The sequence below is a fragment of the Sorghum bicolor genome, chromosome 2 (genome assembly GCF_000003195.3).
Source record: "Sorghum bicolor cultivar BTx623 chromosome 2, Sorghum_bicolor_NCBIv3, whole genome shotgun sequence".
NCBI lineage: Eukaryota > Viridiplantae > Streptophyta > Magnoliopsida > Poales > Poaceae > Sorghum > Sorghum bicolor.
Window position 1 is genome coordinate 10,241,818 of NC_012871.2, and position 23,190 is coordinate 10,265,007.

General features: G+C 40.0%; 2 protein-coding genes across 2 annotated transcripts; both read left to right on the plus strand.

Annotated features, from left to right (window-relative positions):
- On the plus strand, positions 801 to 4,044 carry LOC8054443. Its single transcript, XM_002459603.2, has 7 exons — positions 801 to 1,234; positions 1,417 to 1,512; positions 1,651 to 1,691; positions 2,117 to 2,228; positions 2,733 to 2,813; positions 3,421 to 3,639; positions 3,734 to 4,044. The coding sequence occupies exons 1-6, from the start codon at positions 935 to 937 to the stop codon at positions 3,484 to 3,486; spliced, it is 696 nt and encodes a 231-aa protein (XP_002459648.2). The 5' UTR covers positions 801 to 934; the 3' UTR covers positions 3,487 to 3,639; positions 3,734 to 4,044.
- Positions 20,343 to 22,985, plus strand: LOC8054444 (putative F-box/FBD/LRR-repeat protein At5g22610). Its single transcript, XM_002459604.2, has 4 exons — positions 20,343 to 21,272; positions 21,394 to 21,528; positions 21,649 to 22,061; positions 22,629 to 22,985. The coding sequence occupies exons 1-3, from the start codon at positions 20,376 to 20,378 to the stop codon at positions 22,030 to 22,032; spliced, it is 1,416 nt and encodes a 471-aa protein (XP_002459649.1). The 5' UTR covers positions 20,343 to 20,375; the 3' UTR covers positions 22,033 to 22,061; positions 22,629 to 22,985.

A 23,190-nucleotide genomic window follows, 5' to 3' on the forward strand; every position in this document is an offset into this window, starting at 1 on the left:
ACGCCTGAGGCTTTTTTAGGCTATATAAACATGGAGCCGTGACCCGAGAGGGCATTACGTTTTCAGCCAATTTTACACTGTTTGCATCTTTTTGAGATCACTGTAGCAATCTTTCCTGGTCGGAATTTACTTAGGCCTTTTAGTTTCTTAGTTGAAATTTTTTTGTACTGTAATACTTTCGTTTGTATATTGAATAATTATTGCCGAATTATAGACTAAATAGACTTAAAAAATTTGTATCGCGAATTACAGATAAACTATATAATTATTTATTTTCTATCTATATCTAATGTTCTATGTATATGCTACAAGATTTGATGTAATAGGAAATCTTAAAAAGTTTTTGAATTTTGAGTGTGACTATGGTCTAGTTTAGATTTTTTTTTGGATTTTGACACTGTACCATTTTCGTTTGTATTTTGACAATTATTATCCAATCATGGACTAACTAAGCTTAAAAGATTAGTTTTGTAAATTGGCAAACTGTGTAATTAATTATTTTTAACTATATTTTCTACTCTATGTATGTGCCGTAAAATTCGATGTTGATGGAAAATCTTAGACAAAATTTAGATTTTGGGGTAAACAAGACCTAAATAAGGGCTTTTTTTTATAAGGACCCAAATAAGGGCTTATTCGAAGAAAACCAGTACTATGTGTCCAACTACGTGTCCAGCTTGAAGTGCTGTGCTGTCCTCATTTGGAAACCATGAAGCTTCCTCTGTCTAAACTCTATTTTCTATATATAGCCCAGTATTGGGCACCACGAGGTGGCCTCCCGTTGGCTCTCCACTCCAGCTCACGTGCCCATGTCCTCCCTCCACCTACACCTCTCGCTGGGCTGGGCCCCACAGCGCCGACGCAGCACTCCCCGCATACTCCACTCTGCTGCTCTTCTTCCTTCCTTCTAGACTGTACTAGAGTATAAAAAGGGATGAACCGAAATTCTCCGGCTTCCAGGGAGCGCAGTCCTCCGCCGCATCCCACCTCGTTCGTTCTTGATTCGATTCCATTCCATTCGCCCACCAGGCAGGCGATGGCGAACGGCGGCGCCGAGGCGTCGGGCTCCGGGCCTGCCGCCGGGCCGCTGCGGCCCCAGACCCAGAGGCGCGCCGGCGGGGACCCGCTCCTCGTCGTCTGCCGCTGCTTCGGCGTCGTCACGGCCGCCGTCGCGCTGCTCTGCGTCGCCGCCAACGTCCTCTCCGCGGTCTACTCCTTCCGCGGCGGCGCCGACGTACGTAATCCCGACGCTTCCAGTTTCCCATTATATTGCTGCGAGTCGGCGACCGCCGGTCGAGCCTGTGACGCCAAACTTCCTCCACCCCCTCCCCTCCTCCTTGATCTCTTCACCGCCGGCCGGCTGACTGACTATTGGTGGGTTTCCTTTCCGTTTCCGAATTCCGATCCGCTCCTCAGATCATCGGCGGCGTGTTCCGGTGCTACGCGGTGGTGTTCTCCGTCTTCGTCGCCGTGCTCGAGACCGAGTGGGCACCCATCATCAGGCTCTGGAAGGTTTGCTCTCTCTCTGTTCGTCATTTTGCTTCCGTTGGGTTTTTTCGATAAGTTTTTTTTTTTTTTTTTTTTTTTTTTTTTTTTTTTTTTTTTGCTGGCTTGGCTTACTGATGGTCCTGTTACTACTTGTGCCACCAGATATTTGAGTACTTGCCGGCAAGGGGAATGCTACAGATCTTGTGAGTATATATATATTTTTGTCTTTTAATTTGGTTGGCCATAGATCCCTCTGCTTTCCCAGAATAAAATTCAGGGCTCAATCTGTGCTTGTATATTAGAATACATACAGCCATGAAAAGTTTTTAAAATTCAAAGTCCAAACATTGTATCCATAGCAAAGCATTTTCTATCCCACTGGTATTTAATTTTAAGTTTCTCGAATGCAAGCAGCAGTGCAACGAACGTAGTATAGGGGGGAATCCTATTAACTATAACTATATATATAACTATATAACTATATATATATATATATATATATATATATATATATATATATATATATATATATATATATATATATATATAAAATCCTTCCACAAGCTGGAATATCTTGTTTATTCCTCTGTTGAGTTCCTTTTCAAGTACTTTGCTTCTTAATTGGCAGTGTTGCTATCATGACCAAGGCGTACCCAAATGTTGAGAGGAACGAACTGATTTTGCTCCAGGAGATTGCTACCTACATGCTTCTTGCGTGTGGAGCTGTCTACATAATCGCAGTAAGCTTGCAGAGTTTTGGGAATTCATGCTTCATCTATGTCAGCATACCTGCTTTCTATTATTTCTGATAGTTTAAATGTGACACTGTTAGATATCAAATCTCGCAGGTAGTACACTGTTAGTTTCCTTACAGTTTTCAGACATCTTCTGTCAGGGAAACTTAGCCTAGTAAATACCCTATCTTATTTGATTCACTTCATCATAGCTTATTGAACCAGTTGAATGCTTCAAGTATGTTTTCGCCAACAAAAAAAAACCTTCAAGTATGGACTGGAATTTCTCTACAAATATAATATTAGCATGGTTATGGCAACAGTCCATGACCTGGCATGCCTGTCATATATAGCAAAGTGTGATCTTGTGCTCTTTTTTCCCCTTTTCAGAAAGAAAAGTATGATTATATGACCTTGTGATTGTAGTGGAACGAATGATCAACATTACCATTATATATATACTGTATCATCCATCTTTTGTGTGCGCGCTAAAAAGCTTTCAACATGTAGGGTATACTGTGCCTTGGTGTGTTAAAACGTTCTAGGCAGCATAAAGCAACATCACAGGAGCAAGCTGTCAAGGATCTGGAGGTTAGTACTTATTGGTTCCTACTCTAGTAGTGATAGCTGAGGTGTGGCTTGTCTGTTTCCTGACCCCTGGCATTCTCCAGTTTTCAATACATCATTTCTGTAGCTCATGCCTGAATTTAAGCAGTGTGGCTTAGCTCAATCATCCTTGCATTTGAGATACATTTCACTCAAAACTTCTTGGATTCCTGTTTATTGTTCAGGACATTCTGTTAGCTGAAAACTAAGTGCAGTGTACTAGAAATATAGAAACCTCACACTTTTAAAAGTAGAATAATGTTTGTTAACAGTTATTTTTAACGCAATAATGTTGAGTTAAGATACCAAGTTATAGCAGAGCATCTGCTCACAAGAGAATTACATCCCTTTCTAAAATTTGGTACACATACCTGCAAAAGAAAAAGAAAACAGAGGGGGATACATACCATTGTTTTATGTTTGTTAGCTAGATAATTATCTCTTGAATAGTGTGTTTCCAAACCTGCTCTTCTTAGTATGTATGCAGATAGCCAGATACTACATCTTATATGGTACAAGTACAAATGGTGTCCTGTACTCTGTCGCTAAACATTCTTGATCATTTCACATTTCCTGAACCATGTTATTTCAGGAGCTAGAGAAGAGGAGAGAAGAGCTTGAGTCTCTGTTAATTGCTGAGCGGCCAGAGACGGCCTGATGTCAACCACAATGACCTACCATCACTCTTCTGGCGTAAATAAGTGTTTTTTCTGTTGAATGTTGACATGTTGATAGCATACTGCTTTGTCACGGCCATCGGTTTCATCTGTGGGTCACTTTGTTGACGTGTATCGCCTTCTCTACTTCCTCTGTAAGTACGAATCCCTGATTCTGAACTTGATATCTCCATGGTACATATTGATAAGGCTTTGCATCTGCTAACGCCAAAGCTTTTTAACTGACAGACCTTGCGGCTTTCCTCTGGGCCTCCGTCTGAATTATGGATTTCAGTTTCAGAACGTTTGTGCCATCGCATTGTCTTGGAACATGTTGTTTCAGTTGTGTAATGTAGTTGTATACTCCCATGATGATCTCCTGTTGTATGTGTTGCTGCATAATGCGCCTGAATTTTCTGTGTAACTAGGGTCTCGTTCGAGAAAGATGAGTTAAAGCAACTTCTCATTCGACAGATGAATAGTAGGGACTCGATAGGATTATGATTTTCTGCATTGTGCACCTATAGTTTTTTTATAACATAGTCACTGTGTGCAATCAAGTTCGGCCGTGCAATGTGCAGAATAGATGAGGCCAAGAAATAAAAGTAATTTAAGAAAATGATCGAGAGGAACATGATGTCATATTAACCAAGTACCTCAGCACCTCCTAATGACAATCCTTTACCTATTGGAAAACTACTACAGTAAATAGATTTTCAAATGATACTAGATATATGTGCACATATACTACATGTTGTGCCAATTATTTTAAAATATCAATAACAATCACTTTAAAATATCAATAACAATCACTTTAAATCTGTTATCTTAAAACATCAACAACAATCACTTTAAACCAATTAACGAAACAAATATATTACCTATATATATATATATATATATATATATGGGCATGACATTTCCAAATCTAATCCATATGCTATCAACCACAAACGTGATTGTAAAAAGCCATAGCTTTTACAAATGTAGATTTTCGGACCCCACTACAAACAAAAGTAGCTTTTGCACTATTTAGCTCAAAACCATCAACCATGACATCTAGTTGAATATTTTACAAAATGTCCTCTAGAAGTCTTAGGCTCATCTAAAGCAATCAACAAACTCTCAACCATAAAGCTTATACCCAACGAATAGGGTTTTGGTGATATTAATATACATCAAGGTTACTAGATATTGTTTTGAAATGACAAATATGGAAAGAACTATTAAAGACGAAATGGTGGACGATTAGGTGATATACTCACATTCTTCTCTTGGTGATGTTTTTTTAAAACTAGCTACTCTTTTCATTCTAAAGTATAAGTTGTTCTGATTTTTTTAGGTACAGAGTTTCTGCTGATAGGATATGACAAATGGGTGTCCAGCTGAGTTAGTTAGGTGTCTCTAGTAGCACTTCTCACATCCCGGGTTTGGCTCCCTGTGGGAGCGAAGGCTAGGAATGAGATTAAAATATTCCCTCATCTTTCCTGCCGTCGTACTCTATGTTCATTTGATGATGACAGTTAGATCCACATCTAAATAGGTCCAGTAATCAAAGAATGTGGAAGCATAACTGTTGACGTTTCTTAGCGTCATCACCAATGATAGAGATAAACTCCATTCCTGATAATGGCGCCAGAAATGCTTGTTGACATTTCTTAGCATCATCACCAAAGATAGAGATAAACTCTATCCCCGGCAACAACGTCATAATTGCTTGATATTTCTTATGCTTAAGTAGATAATTCTGCAAGTGCACAGAATATCGTCATAGCACTTCGCCCAGGAGCATTCCATGGTATCATATTTATCCATAGAAAAGCAAGGCTAAAGATAGTGATAGTTAAGGTTGGACAAAAATCTTGAAGCTCGTTAGCTCGCTCGGCTTGTGGCTGGCTTAGCTAGTTAGCTATAATGGGCCAACTCATGAGCCAAATGAGCCACGCTTCCGGAAGAAAAGTTAGCATAACTTATGTTATTTTGGTATTACTTCACATCTTACACTTTACAATTGCTTGATGACTGGTTTAGACTCTATAAACTTAGGATTGTTACGACTTTATCATTTTATTTTTAATAGATATATGGATAATCATGGATGCATTATGCATGATATAGAGTATGTACCAGGATGTATAATACAATACTATAATATATTATTATAATTATATTGTTAGCCCATATGAATACTTAGTCTTATATAAATGCAAATATCATATTTTGCGGTCGATCTCACTTTCTAGCTTGTTAAGATAACGAGCCAAACTGAGTTAAGCTGGCTCATTATCTAGCCTTAGTGACTAGACTAAAGTGGGGGTAAGTGCTTATATAATGAAGTGAGGGTGGCACATAGAAGATCCACACATGAAAAGGTAAAGTGGAAGTGTAATGAGTAAATGAGATGAGGCTATGAAAGATAACACACTAATCCTCAAGTTCTACTCTAGCAACATACTTTGATGATACAACCAAGATTAAGAGGTAAGTTGCATAACACTTCAAGGTGTATGTGCTCCTGATTAAACCAGACACACACAATGAGCCCTATGATTTAATAACTAGCCCCAATGTGGTACAATACATAGGCAAACAGGACTGTCACCACCTGCTACTACCATAACTATCTGGAGGGTTAGCTAGCCACAATCAAGCTACCCCCATAGTGTATGCACCCTGCTTACACTATGTGATACTACTCGTAGTCTCACGTTAAGACTAGAGCACAAACTAGTGACACAGAACCCATGCCATGAGAGCCTACTTCTAATAAAGGTAATATGTGCAACACAGAGCATAACTAGAGAATAAGACTAGTACTGGAGGTAAAAGACTCGAAGTAAAACTTGTACAGAAAGTAATATTTATTGAAATAAGGAAAGTATTACGAGAGAGGTACAAAGCTATACCAGACTCCTAAAAGACTTCTCCAGCTACTATAGAGCTACATATTGAAGAGTAGAGAGAGAACTTCTCTTAGTGTGTTGGTGTATGTTACAAGTGAGGGGAGGGGGCCTATTTATAGCCTAAGGTGGAGTAGGGCTACTCCTTTGCCATGTCATCAATCCATGTGACATCTCCTCCTAGCCCTTAGATTAGCTACCATAGCTACTGCCAGAAATCAACGTGCCACGATGCTCCAAATGGTCACACCTTTCATGTGTGTAAGAATGAGTCAGTGTGGTGAAAAAACAATGGCGGTCGCTGTGGATTGGGGGTTGTCGCCCCCACTATTGAGTGGGCCTTGCACCTTTGGTGTGGGGGCTCTCGATTGTATTAGATTGTGGGTACGACGCCACTTGGTCCATTTGCACACCAAGTTATGCCGTGACAAGTCAGTAATCCATGTGATGTTGATTTGTGGCCTTTGATCTTGCACTGACATGGAATCAAGGGTGCATAAGGCTTGGAGGTGTGTTTCATAGACTCTCCCATGGGTAGGTGACGTGGTAGAGGAAATGCCAGGGCGGGTGCCACTCCCAAGTGGGCCCTGGTGGCCCACCTGGCTCTAATTGCTCTTAATTCTTGATTATTTGATAGGTCTCCATGTACAAGTGGAACTAGGTCAATTATAAACATAAATGACTACTGATATTGTTATTTGCTCCCATATTAATGTAATGTTGATGGTCAAGATTGATAGTTAAGGACCATCAACAATAACATCATACAAAAATATATGTGTGTGAGCTATGGGCTTCACAACTGCTAGTGCTCCTCCCCATAAAACATCAGCTACATCGGCATAGAAGAAAATATGCAAGTGAGCTCTAGGCTTCATGACTACTAGCACTCCTCCCCATAAAACATCAGCTACATCAGCATCTAGGAGCTACCACGGCTTTGTCGCCAATCAATGCCACCATGGCACTCATAAAACAATAGCTACATCAGCATCTAGGATAGAGCTACCACAACTTTGCCACCACACAAATGCCGCCAAGCTATCTTGTTGTTACAATAGGGGTTACCTCATATTTATAGCCCCCTCGAATACACAGTTTAACTTAATTCTATCTTATCCCTTAAATACAATTCAAGTTGTAGTGTAACTAAATTATACATATATTTTACATGTACTAACAGATGATAAATTGTTGAAGGATGTGACTGGCATAACTGGTTCACATGGGTCTGTGGTAGCTGGTTAGTGTGATGTAGCAGGGATGGCTTGCCCTTGGGAGGTGAATGTGAGAGTTTCTTCTCTAGTGCTGCAAGGCATGCAATTATTTCAGTTAACCTAGCAAATTTTGGTTCCTGAGAAATGGCAACCGACTAGGTAACATAATTTTTTTGTTTTGTTTCTTTCAATATCACCTCCAGTTCTGGTTGGGATTTTCGGTTCTCGATTAATTTTGCCCACCCCTAATTTTGCCTGTAGCCTTTGTCAACCATCATCTCCCATCTCCTCATCCATGGTTCGCACAACATTTCCCTTGCTTCAATACGTAGTAGGTAGAGTTACCTAGGCTCCATCACCTCTGACCCTAGAACCATGGCCTCCTATGTCTAGAACAACATCCAAGACTTCTAGGGAATCTCCTTTTTCTATATCATCTTCGGCAACAAGGTGGTTGAGGGACACCAACAAAATCTTGCCAACCATGTAGAACATCAAAACGAACTTAGCAAAGATTGTCTTAGTAGCATATTGGTGTCCACCATGATGTAGACTAGCAACATTACTCCATTCCCTCACAAGACTAGAAGGCACCCATCATGTAGAACTTGAAAGGCACCATCACATTACTTCTCAACAATGTCTACCCCTACTTCAGCTACATCTATAACAAGACATGAATCAACATTAAGGATGTGTTCTTGAGCTCCCCTAGCATAGAGGTGTTGCATGGGCATGATATTTAGGCTACATTGGGTTGGGCTATCGATAGGCACATGCGAGGTGGGTGATCGAACCGGGCCCCCAAAAAGTTTGCCCCCCCAACTTCACATCCCTCAACCCAGTACCTAGCGATTCAGAAGTCAAAACGTCAAACCTTGGTCGCCCGGCGGCAACAACATCACACATTCCCTTGTTTTTGTCATCTGCATGTCGTTATCAACACTAACTCGGCATTCGACAGAGGCCAGACTGCACAACCGTTGAACTAGCAATGACTCCTCTTTATGCTTGAAGCGATTCCTATTCCTCTGTTGCCTTGCTTGGTTCCCTGACTTGAGTGGTAAGTGCTCCTATTGTTGGCCAATTCCTGCCACAATGCGGACGTAAGTCACAGCGCCTGCTATCTGTTTTCTCTTCCTACTAGTAAGAAGCTTTTGTTTTATTTTATCTATTACTTATTCTTATAATCACAGTCACAACTGTCTTAGAGAAGCATGAACAACACGGACTAGAGTTCAGAGCAACACATGCCACGCAAGAGCTCAGATGATTCCCATTTGTTGACACTTCTAACACCACTTAAGCTAAGTTGTTATCCCTAGCATGGTGTCAGAAGTGTGGTATATAAACTGCCCACTAATAAAATAAATATAGAATCTGCAAGCGTACAGATTAAATACCATTGGAGCACTTCATGGGGAAGTATTCTAGGTATCGTTATTTATATTTAGCTTGAGGGAAAGAACTAAGGACTTAAACAATGAGATCAACTTGCAAAATATGACTACTTATGAGTGATTGGGTTGCATAGTCACATACTTGACAGGAAGGTAAACTATGATAGATAAATGATATAAAGTATAAAATCCTAGGGAATAATTAGAGATTAGATATAGACTACTTATCTTAATAGTAGGTAGATGTCTGATTAGTTCAAGAGATAGAAAATCCTAAATAGCTCTAATTTATCAAGTCATTCATCTATCCTAATGCTACATTATCATATATAGCACAAAAGACTCTTCATTTATGTATAAGGAACACGGCTATAAAAAGCCAAGACAAAGCTGGACATCCTACGCAAATATGGTTACATGTCCTACCAATGGAGGATGGAATACAATGGACTCAACAGAACTGTCACTTCCGTGATCTACCACGTACCTGGCCAATAGGGTGTAATTGTAGATAAACAACATCTAAGCACCATGCTTACATGACATCTATCACCTAACCCTCCCGCGAAGAGAGCTATAAGTACTTTGCAAACATATACATAAACTCATTATCAATCATAACCATATCAAATGTAGAACTAGGATAAACTATTCACATAATAAATAGAAACATAATGATATTTAGAATAAAGTCAAAGAAAGATAAAATATAATACCAATCTTTGATGAAGATGTGGAAATTCCGAGCACAGGAGCCTGACTTTGCCTCTATCTAATCTAATCCTATATAACAGATGAAGATTAGGAGTAGCTAATCTATCTCTAATCCCTGGCTCTAATGGCATCCTCTAATTCTCAGATGAGAATAAAAATATAATTCTGTATTTCTCTCTCAATTTTGAGCTCTCCTCCAGGGTAGGGTCAGGGTTGTATTTATATCCCCCTAGGAAGCACCACAGCCCTCAGATCAAACTGACTTAAATGTACACTCAAGATTACTCCTCAAAGACGGTGGAAGCAGGATCCGCAAGGTTGAAGCTGATTGGCCAGATCACCCGGGTGGCCGCCCCTGTCCCCCTGGCGCCCGCCCCTGCCCTATGGCAGGTGGGCCCCAGCTTGCAGGGCGTGGCTTCCTGAGTCTTCTAGAGTATTCTGGAGTTGACGTTTGGGTCTTCTCTCTATGTAAATCTGACATGTGGACCTCCTTTTGTTATTGTTTTGATAACCCCCTGCAGAAACAAACATTCACCAAAACTCGTAAAAATTGTTAGTAAAAACCCTAAGTCTATGGTGATGTTCAGTTTTATCCCCTTTCTTCTCATTGGTTGACATATAATTGATGGTTAACAACCGTCAACAAACTCCCCCAAGCTTACCTTTTGCTCGTCCCTGAGCAAATAGCTACAAAGGATGGATTAGGAGTTGCTACAATGCTTTCACGCTTTACAAGTACATATGCTTTAAATAAGAACTCATTCCCAGACTAGAGTGAACTATCATAACTTCCAAATTTAATCATGTTTCTTTTAACCATGGGGCTTTTACCTGTTCTTCGGTCTTGAGCAGTTGAAAGACAGAACAATTAAGTCAAGCATTGTACATGTCTCATGCTCTATTGTTCCACCTCTGTCTTGTAGTTTTTATAAGATTTTCAAAATAAAAATCAGAGTTCTTTAGTACAACCCTTTCAAGTCTCTTATTATGTGGTATTTTTGGATCCTCTCTTGCTCTCAAGATATGTAGTATTTGTGGCACGAGGCATTTATATAGCCTTCACTCTCTCACACTATATCTAAGAAAGCTTATGTGGAGCTCATAGGTATGGAGATAACTAATGCATTGGGTCTGATCGAACCATGGATCCAAATGAACTCACCACATAACCAACCGGTTTGTGCATGTGTGGTTTTATATATGTGGATGCAAAACTAGAGAATATTTATGGAAGGATAAATGCTGCAAAAATAATTCTAGTGCTCCTTTATTTGAAATGATTCCTCTAACTTTGAACTTGAAATTTTGATGATAAACTTGGGCTCATAAATCTTTCTTTTTTCTTCTTTCTTTCATAGAACTTTTGTCGAATAATTTTCCTACAGCCAACAATTCTTTTTGTAACAAAAATTTTGTAGAGGAATAAAAGAAAAAACTTGGAGCATTGAACTTGAGGTAATTGGCTAGCAAATAAGCAAGGAAAATATTTTTGGTGTTTACTCTCAGTGTAAGAGCGGAACATTTTTGAATAGGTAAATGGTGCGTACTTCCAGAGTAGAAGTAGCAAAGGGTGAACATGAGTGTGCGTGATACCAGGATTAGTCACATGATGAGTTTCTAAGGGTCAACACAGCTCGAGCAAACACAAAGCCCTACATATATGTGGAGGCTTCCTATTCTAAATAAATATGGCTGTGGTAGGAATTTTATACTCTCTATAATACATTATGAAGCATTTTAATTTTTACAAAATAAATCTCTAAAATTTAGTAGCACTTGGAACATAATAAACAGCAGCTCAAACTATATCATCAACTACCTAGACTTAGTTTAAGCATATGCTCCCATAGGTTTAAAGAGTAGAGTAAATTCAGTTGTCTAATAGTTTATCCAATCCTTAGGAGAACTCAAATTTAAAACTAGGCACTTAAAAAGAATTATAGCAGAGCAACTATTCATCATTTCCATTATGTATTCTTCATCTCTACATATTTTATTTATAGCAAACTTAACATAAAAATAAAGCAAACTTATATTACACACTCTTTTTATTTGGTTTTCATTTTTAGGCAAACTTAAACTTAAACAAATTAAACAACAAATATTTATTTGGTTTTTAAAATTTGTATATATAGTAACAGAAAGGAAATAAATTGAAATGAAGAGAAAGAAAACTTACCTTGATAACGGGGGGTCCTCCTCCAAGCTAGTCTTCTTTCGGGATTTGTAGGAATGCGAAGATGTCATTTGACTTGATCTTGCCCTTCTTGAATAGTGGTCAATGTCTGAGTGGTGTTTTGGTTCCGCTGACGTTGATCATTCAAAGCCTGCTCATTGTGAGCAAGCGAAGCGTGGATGTAGTTTTAGAATGCCATTTGTTCATTATAATGTTGCTGGGTATAGAAAAAACCCAGAAGCATCAGATCTACGTCCTTGCTCAAAGTCCTATTGTTGTTCCTCTTCTTCTGTCCTCTCACCATAGGTACTTAATGAATGCTTTGGTGCTTCTCTTGAGGGACCTTCCCCTGTAGAGATGAATGGTGGTGGCTGGTAGTACCTGTTGACGGTTCTTAAGTATCCATTTTAATCATGAAATAAATAAGGAAAAGGACCAATATACAAACAACACCTAGAATTAGGGTTTGATCTGACAGAATTCCACGAGTTTTGCTGTTTATCTATTTTTGCAAGGGGTTATCAGGAAATATGGAAGAAAGACCCACACGTCGGGTTTACATAGAGATATTAACTTGTGCACCACTTTTCCTCGATCTAGAAGGTTCCAGAAGCCACACGAACAAGCGGGAGGCCGAACGGGCCCACAGGCAGGGCACCCACCCAGCCCCCCGGGGCACCCGCCCTCCTATGCTGGCCAATCAGCACGAGTCTCGCGGATTATGCTCCACCGCCTTTGAGGATCAAGGAGAACCGTTCAATCAAGGTCGGTTTGATCCGACGACCCAGATTCATTTGAGAGGGCTATATAAGCATGGCCCCTGGCCCCTGGAGAAATCAATCCCCATTATTCATTAGCATATTTTCTAGAGAGGATTCAGAGAGAGAGGTTCCTTAGGGTTCCAACCTCATAGGGCTTAGCATCCAATGTGAGAGTAGAATTAGTTCTACTCGATTGGGAGAGATAGAGTGGAGGTGTAGATCGGAGGAAGCCTGGCCTGTTGGTGTCTACTCCGAGGTTGTACCTGCGGGATCAAGTCTCCTCACCCGAGGCTTGCTCCTAGGATTCTTCAGTATTTCGACTTCTAAATTCTAGTAAGTTCTTTGTTTTATTGTTCTTTGGTTTATGAGTTTACTTTGATCTCTTCGCGTAGAGTTTAGAGTAATCATCTCTAGCGTAAACGTGGTGTTTGGGCTAGGATACTCATAGATATCCCCTGTCTAGCCGGACCGTGGTAGTAGAGAGGAATGTGACATTTCCGAGTTACCTTTGTAGCCCATAATCCCGTTAGCAGGATCGATAGGGTTTATAGGTGCGGGTCGAACATCCTCTGTGGTGTCTAGATTCCGTGAGCCTCTCCAACAAAACAGTAGATCATCCTTACCAAGGTTAGAACGAGGGTACAGTTGAAGTCTTCTCTATACATCACTCACATCGAGTCATAGTGGTTGTAGCCTAAAGGTTAGTAGTAATAGACCTAGTTAGTCAGATGCACGCTTTCTCCTAGTGGTAAAAATATAAATACGATACTCTAGATAACATCCCGGGTGAAGTGCTCACCGATATCCGTGCGCTTGCGGTTTAATTCCTGATTGCGTTACCAAATATCAACAGTACCCATATGGATGGTAGGCAGGATGGTATGGAGGATACATCCTAGGGTTTAGTGCGCGGTGCTGGCGTGCCTGCCATTCATCATAACCAGTGTGCGCCAGTGCTTCTTGAGTGTTGTCAGCTCTAAGCTAGACTGGCTCATATTGACGAGCAAAGCTCTCAGAGGCTGTCCTCTGAGGTGCCCTCTCAGAAGTTTCTCCCTGAGCTCCTCTCCTATTCATCAGTCGTGCCTGAAACTCAATGTGCAAAGTTTGGACAGAATACAATGCCATCTCTAGGTTAGGTAACCGGAGCTTGGCATCCCCATTTGTCATATATAAGTCTCCTTTTATTTTCTTTACTAAGTGTGCATGATTAAAATGCTTATATCCATAAATTTTTCTATGTGTATCGATGAAATCTAAAGAGGCACCATCAACTAATTTAAGCTTAAAGGCCAAGCGAGTAACAATGGAACAGATAGCTACATCTCCTACTTTATAGTCAGGACTGCTTAACTAGTGATCTACTAAGGCATGTACAGGTGACACTCTTATTTTCTTAACTGCTGCATAAATCAATTGTAAATCTAAGGCTCTGATTTTGCTAGCATCATCCAGGGGAAGAAAGTCATACCCAACCACTTATGTAAGAACCTAAGTGTAAGGTGCTCTATATCCCGAGTACGATTGCCATGAAAGAAAGGCTCTTTAGAAATTTCAATCCAATATTTCTGCATGTCAAAATATTTTAAGGCTTCTTTTAAGTCTATACTTGCATTTGCAGGAAAGCCTAAAAGATCACTAAGATTTCTCCAAGTTAGACAAAAGTCTTGGGTAAACAATCTAAAATAAACTCCTGTCTCGATGAGTTGAAGGTCGCAAAGAAATTCTATAGTTAAAAGCTTGGACCCTAACTCACTAATAGTTGTGAAAGAACTCCAACCAACAAACTGAAAGATAGTATCGATTTCTGTAGCCATATCTATTTCACACAGGAATACTTCATCCAGGACCGACATGTGTACGAAACTCCTGTTCTTCAGTTTGTTGTAAATGCTCTTTTCTCTCAAATCTCTTAGGGCAAGATGAGTTGTCGTGAGAACCCTCTATGGTGCAGCAGAAGAGAATGCTGGCTGAGGGACAGTGGGAGGATTGGTGCTCATGTCGGAGCCGACCCATGATGAAGCGTACCGGGATGAGCTCCTTGTGGTCCGTCCCGTGACCTTGTTCACAATTGCTTACAAACAAAGACAACACTAGTGCAAGGGATTAGTGAGAGATTAGTGGTCAGCCATCTGGAGGTTAGTCATTTTTTCAAGATTATTTCTAGTTTCTAATTTGAATTTTGACAGAACCTCCCCTTGATTTTAGAATTCTTAAACCTAGTTGGACAACACTTCCACTAATAAAGTCTTGTGGCACTACTCCTCTCAACACTAGCTCTTGAGCTATTGCTCACTCTCTTTAGTTTCCACTCTATTCTCTACTCTTTCTATGCTCTCCTTCTCTCCCAAACTCTCTCTGGACAATTGGAGGCCGAGAGCAAGGTGTTTGTCTATGAAATCTGGTTGTGTGTGGTGTATGTAAGTGAAGGGAGGAAGGGTTTTTATAGGGGAGAAGGTGGCTGGACGGGTGCCCAAGGAGGGTGGGGCAGCCGCCCATGTGCAGGCCCCTCTCCCACTCAAATTTTGTGGCTGTCATCTTTGCTTCATTCTTAAGCAAAGGGAAAGAATGGTTGGTGAGTTTGGCCGGTGGAAAAGATGAGTGGAGGTGAGTGGATGAAGTAATGTGATGTGATGTATGTTAGGTGAAGTCTATGACATGTGGGACCCATGGTGGTGGGCCCACCATGTATGAAATATAATACATATACATATAATGCAGGAATTTAAAAATAAGAGTAAGTTAAAAATAAATATATGAACTAAATTATTTTTTATGCCACCATAATAAATATTTTTAATAGGTTGTTACACATCGGAAAAATTATTTGTATTGGGCACAAAATTTTATAATGTAATGTCGTAAAGTAAATATGCTTAAAAATATATGAAATGAAAAAGTAAGTGTGGGTAAATACCGAGTTACCTTCCGGCGAGGGTTCAAAGTTTAGAGTCCTACGAACTGGACCTTCCAAATTATTTATTTTGCTGATGATCCCAGAGTGAGTGACTCTGGTGATTCTTCTGGCTTGTCTTGATTTTCCATCTTCACAGAAGAGTTGAGCTCTTGTTTTGACTCGAATGTGAACTGCTCTTCTTGTCCATTGATGGTGAATTTGATAGATCGTTTCCCGACATCAATGTGTGCATTAGCGGTGCTCAAAAAGGGTCTCCTGAGAATGGGTGACACTTTTGAGTCTGGATGCATGTCCAGCACCACAAAGTCCACTGGCACGAAGAATTCTCTTATCTTGACTGGAATATTTTCGGCAATGCCTAATGGATATCAAACTGATTGATCGGCCAGCTGAAGACACATTGATGTTGGCTCAAGTGTAGTGTGATTAAGCTTGTAGTAGACAACAGCGTGCATCACACTGAAACTTGCTCCAAGGTCATAGAGTGCATGGTTAAAATGTTGGTCTCCAATTGCACATTCGATGGTCAGACATCCTAGATCCTTTTTCTTTTCTAGTAACTTGTTGAGGATGGCCGCACTGCACTCTTCTGTGAGCTTGATTACTTCAGTAGATGGAATCGGTTTCTTCTTGTTAAGAATGTCTCTGATGTACTTGGCATATGTAGGGACCTGTATGGCATCCAGTAGAGGTATATTGATATATAATTTTTGAATTACCTCTACGAACTTACCAAACTGCTCATCTATTTATTGTGGTCTTCTATTCCGATGAGAAAATGGTAGATAGTTGGTGTCTTGAAAATCTTTTCTCATCTCATGTTCTTGGACCGGTTATGGTAGTATGTCTTCAGGAATGTTGTTCTCTTTTTCTACCATTGTTGGTAATGTTGACAGTATTGCCACTAATCTTTTGGTACCTTTTGGATAGGGAGGATCTTTGGTGGAACTTCCTCTCCTTGTAGTGATATTCTTTACCTGCTTAGGGTTAGTGGCAACAGACAACGCAATAGCCAATTGTGCTATCTTTGCTTCTATCTTTTTATTATACTCAAGTTGGTCATTAATGACAGATGAGAAACTATCCAATTTAACATTTATATCCTCCAAGGTTTTATCATTAATAGCAAGCCTAGCTTTAATTGTCTAGATTAATTTTAGATTGCTGCATAACTAACTCTCTTAAAGAAGGTTGCTTTGTAAAATTACCTGAATTCATACCTTGGCCATTTTGATGTTGTCTCCAATTTGGTTGATGTGGAACTTTCCTGACGGCGGGGCTTGAATCTTGCTTATATATTGCTTCAATCGCCCTCTGGTCTTCCTTGTACTTGGCCCTCTGGTCTAACCAATGGAGCAAATCATCCATCTTGGTAGATAGTGCATTTACTTCTTTAGTTGCTTCTTCACCTTTGTCTTGGGACCAGCTTTGATTATCTGATATCTTCTCCATAAGTTTCTTAGCTTTCCTAAGTGATAAGAATGATCCTTTAGCAGTGTCATCTAGGTGCTCACGCATCTTCTGGTTTAATCCATGATAAAAGCCTTGTATGAGTAACCATTCTTCCATTCTATGATGAGGACAATTTTGAATGTATCCTTGCAAACGCTCCCATGCTTCTGAAATGCTTTCTTTCTTATGCTGTTGGAAGTTGGTAATCTTTTCTCTCAAGTCATTTGTCTTGCCTATTGGGAAGAATTTTGCTAGAAAGGCCTTGGAACACTTCACCCATGTGTTGATGTCTTCTTTGTTGGCATAAAACCACTGATTCGCTCTTCCCACTAGCGAGAATGGAAAGAGGCAAAGTAGTATGATATCTTGATTAACTTTTTCTATGGCCATGGTGTTTCCAATCTCCATGAAGTCCTGCAGATGTGCACTCGCATCTTCATTTGCCTTTCCACTTTATTGGATAGCTTGCACCATGTTGATGAGGCTTGGCTTGAGCTCAAACTCAAGTTTTTGTTCATAGTACTGGACCAGTGTGGATGTTCTCCACTGTTGGAGCAGAGAACTCCAACAAGGTCTTTTCAGCCATAGCTTCAGGTACTGGATGAGCTTCCTTCTTGATTGATCCGATTCAGATAAAGAGTTGAGTGAATCAGTTTCAATCTTGCTAATACCTTGTATAAAAATATAAACACAGAAAAACAAACAAGGGTAAACCTGCCAAGTAGAGGTGACTAGCAAGCTACCTACTCATTTATTAAGTATCTGTTTAAACATTTTTTTCTCAAAAGGTTTATTCCTTCCCCGGCAACGGCGCCAGAAATGCTTGTTGACACTTCAAACACCACTTAAGCTAAGTTGTCCTCCCTAGCATGGCGCTAGAATTGTGGTATAAAAACTACCACTAATAAAATAAATATAAGATTCGCAAGCGTACAGATTAATACCATTGTAGCACTTCACCGGAAAGTATTCCAGGTATCATTATTTATATTTAGCTCAAGGGAAAGAACTAAGGACTTAAACAATGAGATCAACTTGCAAAACATGACTACTTATAAGTGATTGGGTTGCATAGTCACATACTTGGCAGGAGGGTAAACCCTGATAGATAAATGATATGAAGTATAAAAGCCCAGGGAATAATTAGAGATTAGATATAGACTACTTAGCTTAATAGTAGGTAGATGTCTAATGAGTTCAAGAGATAGAAAATTCTAAGTAGTTCTAATTGATCAAGTCATTCATCTATCCTAATACTATACTATCATATATAGCACAAAAGACTCTTCATTTATGTATAAGGAACATTGCTATAAAAAGTCAAGACAAAGCTAGACTTCCTACGCAACTTTGGTTCTACCTGTCCTACCAACGGGGGATGGAATACAGACTCAACGGAATTGTCACTTCTGCGATCTACCATGCAACCCGGTCAATAGGGTGTAATGGTAGATAAACTACATCTAAGCACCATGCTTATATGGCATCTATCACCTAACCCTCCCGCGAAGAGAGCTAAGTGCTTTGGAAACATATACATAAACTCATTATTAATCATAACCATATCAAAGTGTAGAACTAGAATAAACTAGGAGCATAATAAATAGAAACATAATGATATTTAGAATAAAGTCAAAGAAAGATAAAATATAATATCAATCTTTGATGAAGATCCGGAAATTCCGAACATACGCGCCTGACTCTTCCTCTATCTAATCTAATCCTATATAAAAGATAAAGATTAGGAGTAACTAATCTATCTCTAATACCTAGCTCTAATGGCTCCCTCTAATGCTCAGATGAGAATAAAAATATAATTCTATTTTTCTCTGTCAATCCTGAGCTCTCCTCCAGGGGGGTCAGGGTTGTATTTATAGCCCCCTAGGAAGCACCATAGCCCTCGGATCAAACCAACTTAAACGTACGCTCAAGGTTACTCCTCAAAGGCGGTGTAGGCAGGATCCACAAGGTTGAAGTTGATTGGCCAGATCACTCGAGCGGCCGCCCCTGTCCCCCCTAGGTGCCTGCCCCTGTCCTATGGCAGGTGGGCCTTAGCTTGCGGGGTGTGGCTTCCTGAGTCTTCTAGAGTATTTTGGAGTTGACGTTCAGGTCTTCTCTCTATGTAAATCTAACATGTGGACCTCCTTTTGTTATTATTTCAATAACCCCCTGCAAAAACAGACATTCACCAAAACTCGTAGAAATTATCAGTAAAAACCCTAAGTCTATGATGATGTTCAGTTTTTATCCCCTTTCTTCTTCTTGGTCGACATATAATTTTGATTGTTAACAACCGTCAACACCATTTTGATTAATTGAGTTGAATTTTGATCATCTAAAATTATGTATTGGTAAATTGAGATTTAGGAATCATGTATTGCAAATTATGACCCATTAAAAAAAGTTAGAGACCCACTGTGCATTTTGAATAGGAGCCCCAAATTTCTGGAGACGGCCCTAACATTGGGACATCATGCAAAGCCCAAGTACCCCTTGGGATTATCATAGGATCATATGCCATTAATGCCCACTATTGTGGTTGGCTTTGAGCTCGCACTCCACCTGAACATGGGTGGCATGATGATAAGCTCTTTTATCGCCTTAGCTTTGTGTCGAGCATGGAGATCCAAGCATGGTGGTCAATGATGATGAGGTGAAGACATGGATCTATGCTAATACTATTAGGTCGACTTGACGAGCAATTTGTAAGGAGAAGGGTTGGAGATTGAAGCTCACCCAAGCCCAAGGATGTTTTGGCCATTACTACATGATATGAACATGTGGATGGATGCATTGGAGAAGATGCTCCTATCCATCACCTTCATATGCGCTTGATGGGGGAGGGCAGGCATGTGGATGTGAGCTAGTAGGTGATTCAAGAATCAAGGGGTGTGTGGGCTTTAGACCTCATTGTAGCCACCATCAGGGTATATAGGGGCTTGATGGGAGTAAAGGAATGACAAGCTAGAGCCACCTGCAAAACATAGAGAGGGAAGGAGAAATGAGCAGTGCTAATAAATGGGCTCTAGGTGTTGAAACAACTCAAGCGAGGACAAATAAGCAAAACAAAACTAAGTTTGGGCAAAACTATCTTTTTCACAAAAGAAACATGATGGAGCCCAAGATGGTATGGCAAATTAGCAGAAAATGTCAAAATGAAGAGTGTTTTCCCTTTCATATGGCAAGTTGAGGGCATTTATAAATTTGGTAAATAAAGGGTGGCCACATGTAAATTTTGGCAATAAATTAATTAGCTAGAGTTTTATTTGTCTTCATGTTGTGGGCTGTACCTAAGTGCCATTTCTAATTCGACTAGGAAATCCCCAATCCTATGAGCCGCCGCAACACCATTCCGCCATGGAGGTCGTCTTTAGATCCGCGAGGAGGAGAAAGCTTGAGGAAGAGGAAGAGCGCATCGACTACATCAGTTGCCTCCCTGATTCCATCATTGAAGACATCATATCCCTTCTTCCCACCAAGGATGGTGCCCGCACGCAGATCCTCTCCTCTCGCTGGCGTGAGATCTGGAGTTCCGCCCCTATCAACCTTGACCTCAACCTCAACCTCGATCAATCCCCTATTCCCAGGTATATCCCCACCAGAGTAATCTTAAGCATCCTCTCCACACATCAGGGCCCGATCCGCCGCTTGTCCATCCCTGAGGTCTACCTAAACTATAAGGACAACGCTGCCTTGACCTTGGATAGGTGGCTCCAGTCCTCTACCCTTGATAAACTACAAGAGCTTGAGTTCCAACATGACCACCATTGTGGGTGGATCGCACCACTACCACCACTTCCTATAGCGGTACACCGCTTCTCATCAAACCTTCGTGTTGCAAGCTTCGGTGGTTGTAGTTTCTTGGGTGGAAATAGTGCCAACAGGCTCCACTTTCCACTTCTCAAGAACTTGAGCCTTTCCAATGTCAACATCTCAGAGAGTTCTCTACAGTCCTTGCTTGATGCTTGCCCAGTCTTGGAGAGCTTGCTACTAATTGGCAAAATGGGTTGCTCACGTGTCCAAATTGTGTCGCCGACCCTTAGAAGCATCGGTGTGCGTCCTGGTTTTTTAGACTCTGTGTTTCCACAACTCATTATTGAGGATGCCCCTTGTCTAGAGAGGTTACATCATTTTCAAAACTTTGATGGCAAGAAAATCTCCATCTCAGTGATCTCAGCACCTAAGTTGCATGTTTTGGGGACAATATCTACTCATCATGACTTTAGTGTCAAGTTTTTCACCATATTTTTTCAGGTATCACCATGCTTCTCACTTTGATGTTCATGATGGATCCAAGTTCCTTTCTCCCAATAGATGAGGAGAGGTTCCTATGTTTGACTATGATGCTAACCATAGTTATCTGTGCCTTACTCAGGGAGCACATTTTGTTAGCTTGATGACAGTGGTGCACAATGTGAAGGTCTTAGCATTAGCACAAAAGCATCTTAGTTTGGACGCAGTTATTGAGTTTCTGAAATGTTTTCCTTGCTTGGAGAAAATATACATCAAGGTGACTAAACTTACTATATAGTGTTGTTTGTCCATCTGCATGCTTTTGTTCCTATTGCATCAAATAGATGTTCTAATGCTAGGTTGTGATGACAATTCTCTATTAATTTTTCTTTTTCAGACAAAAATGGCAGGAGAGAAAAATCTGTGGTCTCATAAACATAGGAATTTTTTTGGGACTTGTGAAATTCGTTTGAAGAAAATTGTGTTGACAAACTATCGTGGCAACACATCACATGTTAACTTTGCCAAGTTCTTTGTTTTGAATGCGAGAATGCTAGAGTCCATGAGGCTTGAGTTATTTGATGGAAATCCCAGCAGTGCATGGATTGACAAACAACACAAATTGCTCAAATTAAAAAATAAGGCTTCAAGAGATATGCATCTTGATCTTGTGTCTAATTACCGCTTGCTTCGGCCTTATCCCTTTGTATGTGCCGAGCAAGTACATGATTTGTCAACAGCCGACCCCTTCCAAAGGCTTCATGACTGGGTCCTTCAATGACTATAATAACCTCTTGTCCTGACTTGGAGGTAATGCTATGTTTTTCTTATCTATACGAGTTGAGTTGTCCTAGATGTTTTATATACATGTTGATACTTGTCTGACGTTTTATGGTAAATATTTGAAATATGACTTTTGTATATCCCTAACCAGAACGCCTTGCTACATACTTTTGACTGTGTGGCATACTATACTTGGGTTGTAAATATGTGTTCTGAATTGCAATTGTTCTATTTAAAATAAATGACAGTGAACCAAAAAGTTGTACGGTAGGGTGAATATTGATGAATCAGAATTTTTAAATCAGTTTTGGGCTATTTGATAGATTCAAATGACAACCCAAGCCCCAATGGCAATTGAATGTCCTCTGGAATATAAACATAGAACTGCCTGAAGATTTAGTAATTTTGTTTACATAAATAAGAAAAAATCATTTTAGTGGCACCCGAACAATCATAATTCTGCAAACTATTATTAGCTTTTGGTAATATATCTCAAGCTATTTAAGCAATCTGATAATCTTAGGACTTCCTCTCTTCTTATCTGATGGAATAATACCAGTTGACTTTCCTAAGATTTGGTCCTTATTGTTTTAGGCACAAACTGCAAGCTCATCAGGTTCTACTTGTCAGCGAACTCTGAATTGAAATGTTGGGAACTATAGTTGAACCACCTCCTCAGAGAAGCAGAAAAGCATGATGTGTTTTGAGGATCTGAACATGAAGTTTCTTTTGTGACGTCACAGCTCAATTGGGTGACTGATGAAAAGATCGACAGTGAGCCTTATTAAGATGGAGTGATATAAAGCCCTCTAAGCACGATGCACTATGCTGCGTGCCAATTAATATTGATTGACATTCCTACATATCCTACAATGCTGAAACGTGAAAACATTACAATGCTATTTGCTATTTTCCCATGTTGTATGCTATTTCATAAGTTTGGATACTTCATAATAAGCTTGTTGTTTGCAATTATACTTGGTGTTTTTGTTTATATATGATATATGAAGGATGATGGATCTTAATTTTAAGATTTATGTATGAATTGTATCCTTATGTTGAAAAAGTGAGAATATGTGCCATTGGAATATTTCCAAAATTAATTTCGCTATGTGCTTCTCACTTATGCAAACCAGCAATATAACTTCACCAAGAC

What these genes read in the sequence shown, in the direction of transcription:
- LOC8054444 (XM_002459604.2), top strand. Translation starts at nt 20,376, where the DNA reads ATGGAGGTCGTCTTTAGATCCGCGAGGAGGAGAAAGCTTGAGGAAGAG. An exon ending in TTTTCACCATATTTTTTCAG is followed by an intron (nt 21,273 to 21,393) that starts GTATCACCATGC and finishes TGCCTTACTCAG; the next exon opens with GGAGCACATTTTGTTAGCTT. An exon ending in TGGAGAAAATATACATCAAG is followed by an intron (nt 21,529 to 21,648) that starts GTGACTAAACTT and finishes TTTCTTTTTCAG; the next exon opens with ACAAAAATGGCAGGAGAGAA.
- LOC8054443 (XM_002459603.2), top strand. Translation starts at nt 935, where the DNA reads ATGAACCGAAATTCTCCGGCTTCCAGGGAGCGCAGTCCTCCGCCGCAT. An exon ending in CCATCATCAGGCTCTGGAAG is followed by an intron (nt 1,513 to 1,650) that starts GTTTGCTCTCTC and finishes TTGTGCCACCAG; the next exon opens with ATATTTGAGTACTTGCCGGC. An exon ending in AAGCTGTCAAGGATCTGGAG is followed by an intron (nt 2,814 to 3,420) that starts GTTAGTACTTAT and finishes ATGTTATTTCAG; the next exon opens with GAGCTAGAGAAGAGGAGAGA.